This window comes from Nelumbo lutea, chromosome 5 (assembly GCF_056320005.1).
Source record: "Nelumbo lutea isolate HS-2025 chromosome 5, American lotus-T2T, whole genome shotgun sequence".
NCBI lineage: Eukaryota > Viridiplantae > Streptophyta > Magnoliopsida > Proteales > Nelumbonaceae > Nelumbo > Nelumbo lutea.
Genome location: NC_142688.1, coordinates 81,993,547 through 82,008,678, shown reverse-complemented (window position 1 = coordinate 82,008,678; position 15,132 = coordinate 81,993,547). Strand labels below are relative to the sequence as shown.

Genomic DNA, 15,132 nt, shown 5'->3' with positions numbered 1-15,132 from the left:
AATTTATTTGTACTAGTATAAATGCATAGAAGTGCAAATGTAAAAAATATAAATTTGTATTTATTTTTGTTTTGAATTTTACTTTATTCTGCTTCATGCCTTAATTTACTTTATGTGTATTGGAATCAAACAAAAATAGGTCAGAATTTACACTCAAATCATTTGCACTGCCTTGGTTTTGCATCGGTGCAAATTTATTTGCATTGCAACCAAACACAGCCTAAGTCTTTCTAAGGGTCCAAATGTCCAATGTTTGGAACTACAAAAAAAAAAAAAAAAACCTTCCAATGTTAATTTCTTTAGTTATGGCTGGAGGGTTGACTTGTAGGGAGATAATCAAAAAAGGGTCTTATTATGGCTTTTGGGGAATGGAATGGAAATTGGATGTACTCCATGATCCATGGTGTGGCAAAGGTATTTTTGTAGATGAACTTGAAGAAATCAAACCATGCCAATCTGTGGCAAAGTAGCTCATTATATAGGCCACTCCATGTCTTGGCATACAGATGTTCTACAACAGTTGCTAAGTATACCCAATCTCATTATGTGGTGCACATACAGAATCATTGTTCCACTTGGTTCAATTCAGACCTACTGTGTGCTCTCCAATTTTACTTTTCTTGATTGCATTGTTTATTAGTGGAGGCTGGATCATGATGATCATGAGAATGGCAGCTGGTTATGATGTGCCAAATATAGCTAGCCACTGTTGAAGGTCTCCTTTCTTCACATCTCTTCATCTATGAATACAAACTGGTTCGAATGGACATCACCAACGAATTCCATAATTCTCATATATTTCTTTCTGCTTTTAGCCTTAGGTTTAATTTGCTCAATTTGGTATCAGAGCCAATAGCCTCTGTAAGTACCCAGCAACCAGTATTGCTGCAGCATCACCAGTGCAGGCTCGACTTCTTCTACTCAGTTGTCAAAAATGTCTCATGGGTTTAGTGGACAGTTCTATACCTGCACCATCAAAAGAAATCCTGAATTCAGCATACAACGACTGGTTTGAAAAGGATCAGCTTGCCTTGAGTTGGCTCTTTGCCTAGGGGTGTCAATGGGTCGGTTTTGGATTGGATCCGTCCAAACCAAAATCAATTTGGGCGTAATAGACGGACCAGCAAGACATTTTAAATTGGACCAGATGGTCCAAAGTATTTATTGGATTAGATTGGACCGGACCTGGTCCATCCATAATGAAATCATATTGGATTGGGTTAGATTAATTGAGACAATATCCAGTCCATTGATAGAAGATAAGAATATAGGTGCCAAATTAAAACAAATTTGAACAAATTAAACAGTCCAGACATTGAATTCAATCAGTCCAAAATATTCATTGGATTGGATTGAACCTGGTCCATTATTCACATTGGACTGGATTGGATTGGACCAAATCCAGTACAATTGACACCTAGACCTGTTCATGGGCCGGGCCGGGCCGGGCTCGGGCCCTGCTTTTACTGTGTATTAACAAATTTTTTTAAGGCCCGAGCCCGAGCCCAGCCCGACCATCGGGCCTACAACTTGAGCCCGAGCCCAGCCCTCATAAAAAGCCTAAAGCCCAAGTCTAGGCCCGGGCCCGAAATATAGCCTATACTATTATTATTATTAATGTTGAAGCAGCTGAATAGAGAGAGAGATTGGAATTATAAAGAAAAGAATAAAATATATATATTAAATTATAAATATATATTTTAATAAATATTATGTTATTTATATATTTTATATAATATATAAAATACATATTATATATTTTATAAAATATATAATATTGAGTCGGGCCGAGCCAGGCTCGGACCGGGCTTTTTTGATAAATCTCGAGCCCGACCCGAAACATAACCAGACTTACTGTGTTAAGCCCGAGGTCAGGCCCATGAGCTTAATTATATGACCAAGCCCGGCCGGAGTGCGGGCCGTCGGGCTACTCGGCCCATGAACACGTCTATTGACACCCCTACTTACACAAGTGGTCACACTTAGATCTTTTCATGCGATACGGAAATCATTTGCAAACTTTACTCGACGTAGAATTTTACAACTTAGAAGGCAACTGCAAAGTCTCAAAAAAGGGACAAAGAATATATTTGATTATGTCAGAAAGGCTGGATTAGGGTCACACTTAGATCTTTTAATGTGCTTCTCCTCTATTGCTTGTCAAATTTGCAACAGGCTCGGACATGGCATGGAGAGGATGTTGATCCACCAATGTTTCATATAGTGCTGTCCCATCTACCTTCGATCCTATTTGGTATCCGAATTCAGGAGCCACTCGTCATATGACATCAGACTTAGATAATCTGCAAAACATATCTAATTACAGTGGCAATGATCAAGCCAAAGTAGAAAACAATGTAGGTTTGACTATATCTCATGTTGGGAATTCTAGAATTACCAATGATTTATTTCATATTTCTACCTTAACTAAGAATTTGATTTCAGTTAAGTTCACTAAAGATAATGGACTGTATTTTGAAAGTCACCATGATCATTTTCAAATTAGGTTATGTTTAGTTTAAAGGAAAAGGTAGGGAAAGGAAGGGAAAGACATGAAAACCAATACGAAGATTATAAAGGTTTTCCTTCCTTTCCCTATATTTTCCTTCAAACCAAAAATAGCCTTAAGGATTTATATGCAGAGAACGGTTCTGTGAGGACCTAGTAGAATCGGGTTTTATTCTTTCCTGAGTAATTCTATCACACAACCTGTTGCATTTAGAGGAAAGCATGAAAGTGTTCAATTCCGGCATCAGAGATTAAGATTAAGACATCCTGCAATTGATCAAGTCGTGAGTAAGTCATTTCTCAATTTGGTCTACCCCATGTCTCTAGTTCTTCAATATTTTGTGAGTCATGTCGATTAATTAAAAAAACAGCCCAAAACAGTTGTTCTTTGACTCCCCTTGCTTAAAAGCAGTCAGCCATCCCATTTGCTGTACTCTTTTCCCATCTAAAAGTTGCCCCCCCCAATTTATTTGCTATGCTCATGATCTCTCTTATAGTGTGTTTGTGAATCCACAAGAAATTTTAATACCTTTAACTATGTAAATTCTGAAAGCCAAGAGCTCTATATTCAAAATAGTTTATTTAGACATACCTATCTACATAGGTTGGAAGTTTTGGTAGAACATTAACTGATGGATGCTTGGAATCCACCATAAAAAGGAACACAATATTCAGGATGGTATTATTTAAGAAAAAAAGAATAAGAAGAATGGTGCTCATATCTCTAGTTATAATTGGCATCTAGGAAAGAGTAGATGCCATAAGTTGGATACTTGATAGGCTTTTTTCAAAACAAATATAAACAAAATATAATGTGAATGATTTGTTTATGAAGAGGTACTTGTGCATTAAGTTCTCATTACATGAATTATACATGATTGACTTAGCTCCTCTTTAGAACTCAAGATGATTTTTGTGTTGAATGGTTATAGAGGAGAATGTGGTTCTTAACTTTTGGTTATATTCAAACTCTGGCAAGAGTTCAATATGCAAATGCTTAAAAAGTATCTAAATCTTCTATGAGTTTATTTTCTTTTCTGGTTCTTGTCAAAAAGTAATTATATTTATAAAATGGTAAATTAAAAGTTAAAATTTAAAAATCTTTTAGACCATAGTATCATTAATATTCATTTAACTATTAAATGTAATTAAAACCATTATAACATAGAGAACTAAAAAATGGAAAAAGATAATTCTTTTAATGGGCAATTAGATAAAATGCACTATAGTGGTCTTGTAAAGCTTACTTGTATCACATGCAATGACTATACATACCTTACTTGTAAATCATGATGTGCAAGGGTATGACAGTGAACAACCTTATATCACGTGTAATGACTATGAAGAATCTTTGAACCACCTATTTTTGCACAGCAAGGTTGCTTGGAGGCTATGGAGCAGCTGAATGATCTAAATAGAAGAGGGAAAGCAGTTTTGGGGTGATCCCATTGGTAGTAATTTGGACAATTTGGGAAGAAAGAAACAACCGAATTATTAACATTGTAACCTCTTCAGACGAATCTATTGTAAAGAACAAATGGGGCAGAATACATTCTTGGGTTGCAGTACACCACACTCTGGTATACCCTATAGGGAACTTTTTGAGAAGGATTTGGTTTTTGTATCTTGTATATAATGATGGTCTTGTAAAGCTTTCTGTATAGCTCCTCATAGCTCCTTGCTATTGAGATTTTCTCACTTTTTGCTGATTATAAAACATTAGTTTTCTCAATAGAAAATATATATAATAGAAAAATGATCAAATGAGCTAGGATTTGTAGAGATGACACTCACAAGCATAATTCAATGATTCCCCACAAGCAATATCTAGAGAGAATGATTGTTCTTTTTTTTGGTGTTATGTGTCTTTAGATACTAATTAAGTAATGGATGTCCATGAGAGCATAGCTAATATGAGTGTAGCTCTTCTAATTTGGTTCTAAAAAAATTACCAAAGATACATAAAATAATGTTTAAATTTTAAAAACCTTGAATACAAATAGAACTTAATTGAACTTAGTTGATATTGGTTTCATGTGTACATTACATATTGGTTAAAGACATCTAATCCCAGCCCAACCCCACTTATCCCTAGCGCTCAGTCCCCAAACTCAGGGCCCAATGGCCCATTGAGAGAGGTATCCTTGCTCAACCTATTCAAGTCCAAACTAATAGACTCGACAGCCCAAACTTTAATCATCCAGGGCCAAATCTCCCTTTTGAACCAGACCTGAGTAGACCAAATTCAGCATAAACCTAGGGTCATGAATCATCAAAATTAGATTAGGGCCTATGGTAAAAGGGATGTGTAAGTCTATTTCACCATAAGCATGTCAAAAAGTGGTGTTGGTGATGAATGGAGGTAACAAGTCTAGTGTGTTGATGTCTTATCTCTCCTAATTCACCCAATGGTGTCAAAGGAAGTGTTGACAGTCCAGAGAGAAATTGAAGCACCCCACCTAGTTTTTGCAAGTCTATAGCCGGGTTGGTTGTCTAAATGTAATGCCCCCCATGTCCCCTTGAACCACAACATGAATGTCGTTCTTTGATTTTGGTGACTGGTGAGCAAGGGGAAGATGAGGTGCTGATAGTTTCCCTATTAGCAATGGTAAGAAGCAATGAAGGAAATTGCAGGTGAGCAACATAAGGAAAAAAGAAGACATCAGTGACAAGGGACAATGATCTCAATGTTTGACTTGAGTGAATGAGGAGGTTTAAGAGCAAGAGAGGTCTTTCGAGGAAAAAGCAAAGAACATCTTTGAATGGGTAAGATTGAATGTTGTAGACATGAATAAGTTCTTGGGAGTGTCTTATGAAGGCCATGAAGCACTGAACTAGCTGGGTCGGGGATAGAGAAGTGGAATTCTAGGCCGGGGGATGAAACACTGAAGTAGCTAATTAAGAAAATACCGCATGTGCACAGGGAAAAGAAGAGATTGAATTGGACCATGAACGAAGGGGTGACTTCAGCAAATCAGATAAATGGCACTGTTGCAAGTGCTCAAGGAAAAAATGGTAACAAGGGTGAGAGGAGCTCGCAAAGAGGTAAGCTCTCTTCTCATCTTCACCTATGAATATCATAATATTTTCTTGGCAACCTGGAGAAGAGAGCAAGGGTAAAAAAGATGATTGAAGGTTGCAAGCCGAGTATTATACTATTGCAAGAAACCAAGAAAAAATGTTGGACCACAAGTTGGATGGATGAAGATTTGCCCTTAAGAAATTGTGAATGGTTGATTTTACCCTTGGTTGGGACTTTAGGGGGATCTTATTGACCTAAGATGTGGACTTGTTTGGGAAGATAGACTTTTGGATTGGTGATTTTTTTTTTTTTTTTTTTGTCTCTGATTTGTTTCAAAACAAGACTGATGACAAAGTTTGGGCATCGACAACATCTCATAAGCCTACCTCTCCTTCACTCAAGGAAGTTTTCTTGGCTGAGTTGGATTCCATTGTACTGAAATGGGGAGCACCTTGGTGTTTGGCAAGATATTTCAGTATCTTTCATTTTTACCATGAAAGAGAATGAAATTAAAGGCTAAGCAAGGAGATGAAGCGTTTGGGGACTTTGCGAACAGATGGAACCTCATGGACCTTCCTTTGTGAGTGCAAGATACACTTGGTGTAGTTTGAGAGCAGACCCATCACTGTCTAAGCTTGGCAGGTTATGAATCGATTGCAGATGGAACGACAAGTTTGGCGAAGGTTTACAGCAAACTCTTCCAATACCTACATCTAATCATAGGCCAATTATATTGCAAATTGGAAGTAGCTCACAGTCAACTCTATATGCTTCACATCTTATTGAGGGTGGATGCTGATCCTCCTCCTTGGGTATGGATTTGGAAGCAGAAGGTTCCTTCTAAGGTGATCTATTCCATTTGGATAATATCAAGGGCAAAATCTCCACTACTGATGTCCTAAGAAGGAAAGGTATGTATATTGTTAGTACATGTTTATGTGGTTTGGATGAAGGGAGTATCCAACATTTACAGGTAGGTTGTACCCTTCTCTAAATCCCTGCAGTCTCATGCTCTAAAGTTGTTTGGGATGAATTGGGTGAGCCCTCCAAACCTTGAATCCTTATTCTCTACTTTGAGATTACAAGCTTTCAATAAAAGGGGGAAAGTTCTCTAGAATTTGGTTATTTTCTCAATTTTCTGGTGCCTTCGGAAGGAGAGGAACAATCAAATCTTTGAAAAAAGTTAGTGCATAAATTTCATCATTAGAGATTTAAAAAAGTTTGTGCAACCATAGCAAAAACATTATACATCTTTGATGCATAAATTTTTTTATACGTTTCAATAATTTATTAGAGAAGTCTGACCTTGTATCTAAATTATCCTTCTCCACTGGACAACTGCTACAACTTCATCTAATGCATCTTTTGGTGATCTTTATGTACTTACAGACAGCCCTGACCCGTCCCCCTCAATGACTCCCACGTTCTGATGAACACCCATGAGAAGAATTTACATCCACCAACATCCTGCAAAAAATAGACATTCAACTTTGGTCAAGGACAAAAGTCGATCAATAAAATCTACAATTAACAAATTATACTTACATGAGGCTTTGCACAAACCCATAACTGTTTGTTTCCCTTGTGTATTAGGCCATTTGGGTGTAAAGACTCTACAAACCCTAATCCTGCATGGGGCAAATCCTTGCCTTATCTTTCCACAAGAAGAAGCTGCATCTTCTATCAAGGTTGAATTACAATAACCATATGTCGGTTAGTAATTTTTCTCTTCAAGATAGTGAACACCAAAATTTTATAGAACATCCAACTTACATAAAAGTGACAAGCATAAAACTCTTGACTAACATTCTTGGTCTTTCCATGCCTAGCTACAATGGTTACACACTCTCTGCATCGACACACAACATTCATGGTGGCAAGTCAAGTGGAGTCAATTAATCCCTGGAATAATAAAAAAATGTTCATTAGGACATTTTATCAAACAAGTTATCAGGTGGGCTGAGGGGTTGAGTGTGAACCTAAGTATGCAAGGGGGACGGTTAAGCTAGCGGGATGGTTATGTGAAGGGGCGGGCGAGTTGGTGTACTGGGCGTGCAAGGGGCTGGGCAGCAAGGCATTTCTTCAAACAAATGCCATTCAATGTCTACATCTATCCGAAATCATTGAAGTACACTTGCACAACTTCCTGCTAACTTGTGCAATGGTTTGTTGATCTCATAAATATGCTTCTAATGGTATGTTAGGGATTTTTGAAAAATATTGCGTGTTAACGTTTATGACGGAATATTAACGGTAAGGAGATTTTAGGCGATTTTATAATAGGAGTGGTGCAAGATAATAATTAAAGATTAAGGGTATAATTAATCAATTAAGTAAATCATAAGGTAATTTAAGAAATTTACCCCTTTTCCTTCATCCTCTTCCTCCTCCTCTCGTCATCCCCCAGTTTCTGCTCTCGACTTTCAAAGACATAGACGAACCCAATTTTTGGAACATCCCCCTCCATGACGATTTGAGATGGGCACTGTGCCTTCCTCTTTTAAATCTCTAAAACCAGGCCTTCAGAATATAATCATTCTTCGTCGTAATGAAAATATATGCTTCACGGAGCGTCGTAAATCTCAGATACTTCTTCCTCCCTCAAAAAGCAGATATTTCTTCCTCCCCTTCTCTACATTCATCTCCAATATCGACTGTACAATCTCTGACGAGGTCCAAGCCATCCTGGCCAACCCCAGTGCCATCGAAGACCCGCTCGAGAGCCTAGTCCCTTTGCTTTCACGGAGCGTCGTGACTTCGGTTCTTCAACAGCAGCAAAATGTCCAGTTGGGATTTCGATTCTTCATTTGGGCCATGAAAAGGAAGCGTTTTCGCAGTTGGGTATCCCACAATTTTATGATTGATATGCTCTGTGGGGCTAACGGTTTTGAGCTTGCTTGGAACTCGCTTAATGAGCTTAGAAGTTTTAGAATCCCTATCATTTCCCAGGCTTTCTCGGTTTTGATTACTGCTTATGCAAAGGCGGGCATGGCCGAGAAGGCCGTTGAGTCGTTCGGGAGGATGAAGGAATTTGATTGCAGGCCAAACACCTTCACTTACAATACGATCTTACGTCTTCTGGTCGAGAGAGAGGTATTTGTGTTAGCGTTGGCAGTTTATAATCAGATGTTGAAATCTGATTGCCGTCCAAATCAATCTACTTTTGCCATTCTCGTTAATGGGTTCTGCAAAGCAGGGAAGACCATGGACGCACTTCAAATGTTCGATGAAATGACAAAAAGAGGTATTCGTCCCAACACAATGATCTATACTATAATTCTTTCCGGTCTCTGCCAAGCAAAGAGAATTGATGATGCACAAAGACTCTTGGAGACCATGAAGGCGAATGGTTGCAGTCCTGATACGATTACTTACAATGTTGTGCTTAACGGGTTATCTAAATTGGGTAAAATAGAAGAAGCTCTCGAGATGCTGGGGTCATTCAGTAAGGACGGTTTTGTTCTGGGGTTAAATGGGTATAGTTGTTTGATTGATGGATTGTTTAGAGCTGGGAGATTTGATGAGGCACATGAATGGTGGAGGAGAATGTCAGAACAGAACATTTTTCCAGACATTATATTGTATACTATCATGATCAAGGGGTACTCAGAAGTAGGTAAGGTTGAGGATGCAATGATATTATTGTCTAAGATGACGGAGAGAGGTATTGTCCCCGATACCTTCTGTTATAATACTTTAATCAAGGGTTTTTGTGATGTGGGTCTTTTGGACAAGGCTAAATCTCTCCAACTTGAGATTTCTAAGCATAATAGCTTCCCTGACTCTTCTACTTATACCATTCTCATTTGTGGTCTGTGTAAAGAAGGGCTGATTGGTGAGGCACAACAGATCTTCAATGAGATGGAGAAGCTTGGATGCTTTCCCACTGTTATGACCTTCAATGCTCTTATCAATGGTCTCTGTAAGGCCGGGGAGATTGAAGAAGCTCATCTTCTGTTCTACAAGATGGAGATTGGGAGAAACCCTTCCTTGTTCCTTCGGCTTTCTCAAGGTGCTGAGCGGGTGCTTGATAGTGCAAGCCTCCAGACACTAGTGGAGCGACTATGTGAGTCAGGATTGATACTAAAGGCTTACAAGCTCCTCATGCAGCTTGCTGATAGTGGGGTTGTACCAAACATAATCACTTACAATATTCTAATCAATGGCTTTTGCAAGGCACGGAATATCAATGGAGCCTTCAAGCTCTTCAAGGAACTACAACTCAAGGGGCTCTCCCCTGATGCCATTACATATGGGTGCCTCATAGATGGACTTCAGAGGGTTAACAGAGAGGAGGATGCCCTTGGGATCTTTGATCAAATGCTGAAGAATGGGTGTCCTCCCACTTTGGATGTTTACAAGACGCTTATGACATCCCTGTGCCGGAAAGGAAAGGTATCAGTAGCTTTCAGTCTTTGGTTGAGGTATTTGAGGAGCCTTCCTGATCGAAGAGAAGTGGAAATTCAAGTGGTGGAGGAGCTTCTTGAGCAGGGAAGAGTGGAAGAAGTAGTTTGTGGTTTATTGAAACTTGATCTTAAGTACATGGTTAACGATCCATCACCATATACCATATGGCTTATTGGGTTGTGTCGGGCAGGGAGATTAGGTGAAGCTTTAAAAATCTTTTCTCTCCTTGATGAACACAAGATCATTGTCACTCCCCCAAGTTGTGTGATGTTAATTAATGGCCTCTGCCAAGAAGGGAATCTAGACCTGGCTGTAGATATCTTTGTTTACACATTAGAGAAAGGCTTCATATTGATGCCTCCGGTGTGCAACCGGATGATTAGGTCTCTCTGTTCTCAAGATAAAAAGAACCATGTCATTAACTTTCTAAGCAGAATGAAGTCTGTTGGTTATGATTTGGATGTTTATCTTAACCAAACAACAAAGGCTCTTTTATATGGTATGAAACCAAGGTACAAGATGGAAGCAGAGCCTTAGTAAGTTATTGTCATGGCGACAATCTGTTGTGAAAAAGCAATTATGGGTTACATGTCAAAACTATTAGTTAAGAGGTGATTTGCAGAGAAACATGACCAAATTGTCTTAGAGGCCTAAGACATCATGAGAAATTTCTTCAATGAAAGTTTCCAAGTTTGCTGTTTGCTAGAGACCTAAGTTCATTGAAGATCTTCAAGCGGCAAACCAAATCCGCGAAAGACATTCCATAGTTGCTAAAGATCTAAGTCTCAAGCAACAATTCAAGTTTCTTTTTGCTCTTCCAACTTCCTTTTTTTCTCACAAACATTTCTGTCAAGAGTAAGAAAGAAGGAAAGGTTCTTACATCAACTTCTTTTGCTCACATTGAGTTCTGGCTAGGGGAAGACAAAAGAAGAAAAAGATCCCCACACCGAACAATTTGTCTTAAAAAGAAGAGGAAGAAGAAAAATAATACATTCTGTTCAAATTCAGGTAAAAATAGATATTTCGGTTTAATTATGTTAATATTCCACCTTTGTCTTTTATATAATGTGGTATTTTTTTTTGTATCAAGAATTCTGAATGAGGTTATGTATGTGTTGATTGTTTCTGATGCTAAGAGAAACCAATAACATTTATAGGCATGAATCGAGATTTTCTAGAATCTTTTGATTATCAATGATCATACTAAAGGTAACATGGTATAAGATTGACCACTCACACCCCAAGTCTTTAATAGGCATGTGATAAAGGGCTCATTAACAATTGGGTTTGAACATGTCATTGTCTCTGTCAAACAAACAAAACAAATATGTTACTATGTGTCAACTATTCCTTATACTTTTTGTTAGATGTTGAAGTTGAATATTGCTTAACATTTATTGTCTTTTAATCCAATTGTTCATGCAGACTGATAGATTGATATGGATCTAAACATAATTTTTTATTAAATTTATCATGGTTACTCAGAGGACAATTAATCACTGGCAGTCTGCCATGAGCATCTTTTGGTTCTTATAATGTGGATCAGAATTAAATAGATTTAAGTACATATTTGCATCCATGAAATATAAATTCAAAACATCGCTATAATTGACTGGTTTCAGTGTTAAACTGGAAATGATGCACATATGATATTCAAAATGTTTTTGCTGTGTCAAATTTGCAACTTGCAAGGCTGAAATGGATAGCCTTCATGATTGGAAAATCATCTGTTGGAAAGAAAGGTTTCATGGAGAGGTTTTGTGTTTCCTTGTTGATTTTTTACCTGTTCTACTCCTATATGTCTACTTATAGCTTAAGAATGTCTTACACATGTTTTGTTTTAGCTTTCTCTAACTTTTCCTAAAATTTGATATGTCAAAATGCCAATGGAGTTAAAGTGGTGACAACTTCTGTCCCAACCCACCAACCCGGCATGTTTTCTTTCTAGGTCCTAAATGGGTAGATGTTATAAAAAACATTTGTTTGGCAAGTAGGAAATGATACATCACTGGAAACAGTTGTATGACTCTAAAACTCAAGTTTTTGAACCAAAGCTAGGAGGAGTATAGTAATTGATGTACCATGAGAGAACCTTGAATCTCTGACAACCAAAATTATACATCATGATTACCATGAATGATGTTAACCTTAGGAACTCTGGACTTGGAAGCAATATGTACTTTTGAAGGGATTCAGATCCATTCAAGATGGTCCAAAGTAATCTTTTGATCTCTACAGAACTACTCAGGCATGATTTTCAGCCATTGTCATTATTGAAACCCCTGCATATTTATAAAGTGAATCATCTAAAATCTGTGGCAAGTCAGAGATCGATCTGTTGTTGATAACTTTTCTGGATTCCAGAATCAACTTTTGAACCTATCCTCAGGCATGATTACTTGCTCCTTGCATGCATTGTTTTCACGTAGTTAATCTTTTTCATTGTATTCATTGTTATTGTTCTTAGAAGTGTTTTGTTTCCAAGTCTACACAAGTATCTGCTTTTTGGGGCTGGGCCATTCATTATACTAAAATGCAAAAAATAGAAAAAAGAAATTGATATAGAAGAATAAATAGAGAGAGAAAAGATAGTTTAAGATTCAGTGATTTATTGGTGTAACAGAGGACCTTTCATAGTTGTCATGGTTTCTGGACAATTCTGGGCGACAATGGGATGCCTAGTCACCTAGGTGATAAGAATTGAAAAATAAATAAATTTTGGTTTGTTCCCTAGTTCCATATACCTTCAAGCATGCATATTAATTAAAAACGATAGCAATTAGTTGAAAAAACAGTCCTAGAAGTATGGGACTATGCTAGAAAACCAGAAAAACTAACAAGAGAAGATTAGAGAAGATTAAAGAAGAAGAGAGAGAGAGAGAGAACTGCGGCAAGGAGAGTTAGAGGATGAGGAGTTCGAACTTAACCTCCCTCTAACACTCTAATACTCTTTTATTAAGTTAATCTTTGATAAATTACAGAGAGGCCCTTGAGTGGGCAGAAAAATACAAAAAAATGAACACTACAGAGTATGGGCCCAGAATAAGGCCCATAACAGAGAGAAACATAACATAACATGAAGTGACAGTCTATGGGCCATTTGGCCCATCTCCTCTACACAATTCCTTATTAAGAACATTAAATTTCCTCTCAAAACATGGCAAATTATCTTATCTAAAACACGATAGTATTTTTTAGCATATACAATAATTAAACAATTAAAAAAGTTACAAGGGGTTGTGGATACAACAAAAAAGCAAAGTACAATTTCACCCCACTACCCTTTTTACATTTGAGACCCAAAACATTTGCTGTCTATTAATCCTCTGTTTGGCCAAACAATAGTCTTTTTAATATATTAATTTAATATTTTAAAAATAACTTCTATAATTAAGTATTTAATAGAGAAGTTTCATATCAAATTGGCAACTAAAGAAGGCTATAATTTTATATGACAAAATTTAGATAGAGATTAAGTAAAAGAGAATGATCAAGGGTGGACTTGCTGTTCTATTTAAAATTCAATATTTAAAGAGAACCAACCTCTTTGTCCTCCTTTCTTTCTTCATTTTTCTCTTCTCAAAACCCTTAAATATTTTAAAATTCAAACACCAAGCTTGTGAACACTTGCCAAGCTTCTCCCAAGCAATTCCAGCCACTTTAAGTTAATATATATAGGTTATGCTAGTTACATGAAAGGACATATCTGCCCTTGGTGTTTACATCATAACTGCTAACAAATAACAAACAATATAAAACTGAAACTAGAAATAACAGAACAGAAAAATAACCACAGCTGTGACTAGATACATTCTACCCTACAGACTGAGTGGGACCACAGCTATGGGGCCCACATCACTGTTCTCTACACTAACTAATGGTTTCTTCTTAACACTTTAGCTGATAAGGATGACTCCATTATGGAACTTACAAGAATTTGTTTTAGACCAACTTTCCAAGTGGCAACTCTTGAAGTATTTAAGTTAAACTTTTTTATTTAATTTAGGACACTAAGTTTGATTAGTTTTGTATTTTTTTTTTGAAAAAGGTAAAGTAATATATATTAAACTGCAAAAAATATGAAGGATATATAATCAGCCCAATTCCCTGTACAATGAGAAATTGTACTAAAGGAAAAACAACCCCTAGACCTAAACAAAAATGAGCCCAACAGGCAAATACAAACAAAGAAGCTATCCAAAAAGGAGCTCTTTGTCATAAATAAAAAAAGAACTTGTATGTCTATGTAGAGAAGATGGGCGGAATGGCCCATAGCCCACAGTTGTGCTTTATATTTTTTATGTTCTGTTAATGGGCTTGTTAGCATTACTTTTCTCTTGTTTTAATTAGCTAACCACTCCATTAAGGGCTTACTTGTAATTTTCTGTTAATTAGTGATTAACCATTTTAATTTAAAGTATTAGGGAAGGGAGAGTGTGTACAAAAAACTCATCTCTTTCATCCCTTTCTCTTCCATCATTCTCTTCCTCTTCTTCTCCCCTTTACTGTCTTCTTAGCTTCTTCCTCCCTTTTAATCAGATATTGTTTTCTTTATTTGGGACTGTTTTTCTTCTTGGTATCAGAGCAGGCCCCATTTTCTTTATTTTTTCTATTTCTCTTTATCCCATACACAATGTGTATGGATAACTGAATCAATGATTGATTAAAGAAGATATTCAACTCAGTTGGTAGTGTTCCTAAGAGAAAAGAAGATTCTTTGCTCACTTTTCAAAACAATTTTTTTTGGAATATTGCCCGAAACCCTAGACAACTGGAGATTTCTAATTGCGGGTCCCATAGGAGGTTTCACTTTGGCATTCAGTGGTTAAAGGGGTTCTTTTTAGTTTTCTTGAAGATTGATCCAAGCAGAGTTTAGTTTTGTGAAGCCTACAAGGAGAGACTGATATTTCTCTGTTTCTCCCGGGTACCAGGTAAGGCATAGTTCTACTGTTGGGGGTCTGTGAAGGTTGTACTTATTGTTTTTCTTTTCTGTCTTATTTGTCATTTGAAGATTGTTTTGGGATTTTTTTGAGGATGGATGGTTTTGGAATTGAGAATAAGCTTGGCTCAGAGTCCGAACAAGTTCTGAGAGCACCTATAGACTCTTTATTGGCTATGACCATAGTCAAACTTGATGGGACTAACTATCTAGCATGGTCACAATCAGTAAAGATACATGTTTGTAGTAGAGGCAA

At 37.1% G+C, this 15,132-nt stretch overlaps 1 protein-coding gene and 1 long non-coding RNA gene across 4 annotated transcripts in view; one reads left to right on the top strand and one right to left on the bottom strand.

The window, feature by feature from the left end:
• Positions 1-1,987: 1,987 nt before the first annotated feature.
• On the bottom strand, positions 1,988-8,025 carry LOC148853096 (uncharacterized). 2 transcript variants are annotated; one of them, XR_016098717.1, is made up of 5 exons: positions 7,894-8,025; positions 7,304-7,432; positions 7,076-7,210; positions 6,836-6,997; positions 1,988-2,303 (listed from the first exon to the last, which is right to left on the bottom strand). It is a non-coding gene; the product is annotated as an uncharacterized LOC148853096 (long non-coding RNA). The 2 variants fall into 2 exon arrangements; XR_016098716.1 differs by lacking the exon at positions 7,894-8,025 and adding an exon at positions 7,510-7,700.
• The window catches only part of LOC148853095 (Pentatricopeptide repeat (PPR) superfamily protein), a 24,031-nt gene continuing 16,799 nt past the window's right edge, over positions 7,901-15,132 (top strand). For both annotated transcript variants that reach the window (XM_088942657.1, XM_088942658.1), the window contains exon 1: positions 7,901-10,945. In XM_088942657.1, the coding sequence (XP_088798783.1) occupies positions 8,009-10,474 (2,466 nt within the window). In that variant the 5' untranslated portion in view covers positions 7,901-8,008 and the 3' untranslated portion in view covers positions 10,475-10,945. The remainder of the gene's footprint in view (positions 10,946-15,132) is intronic.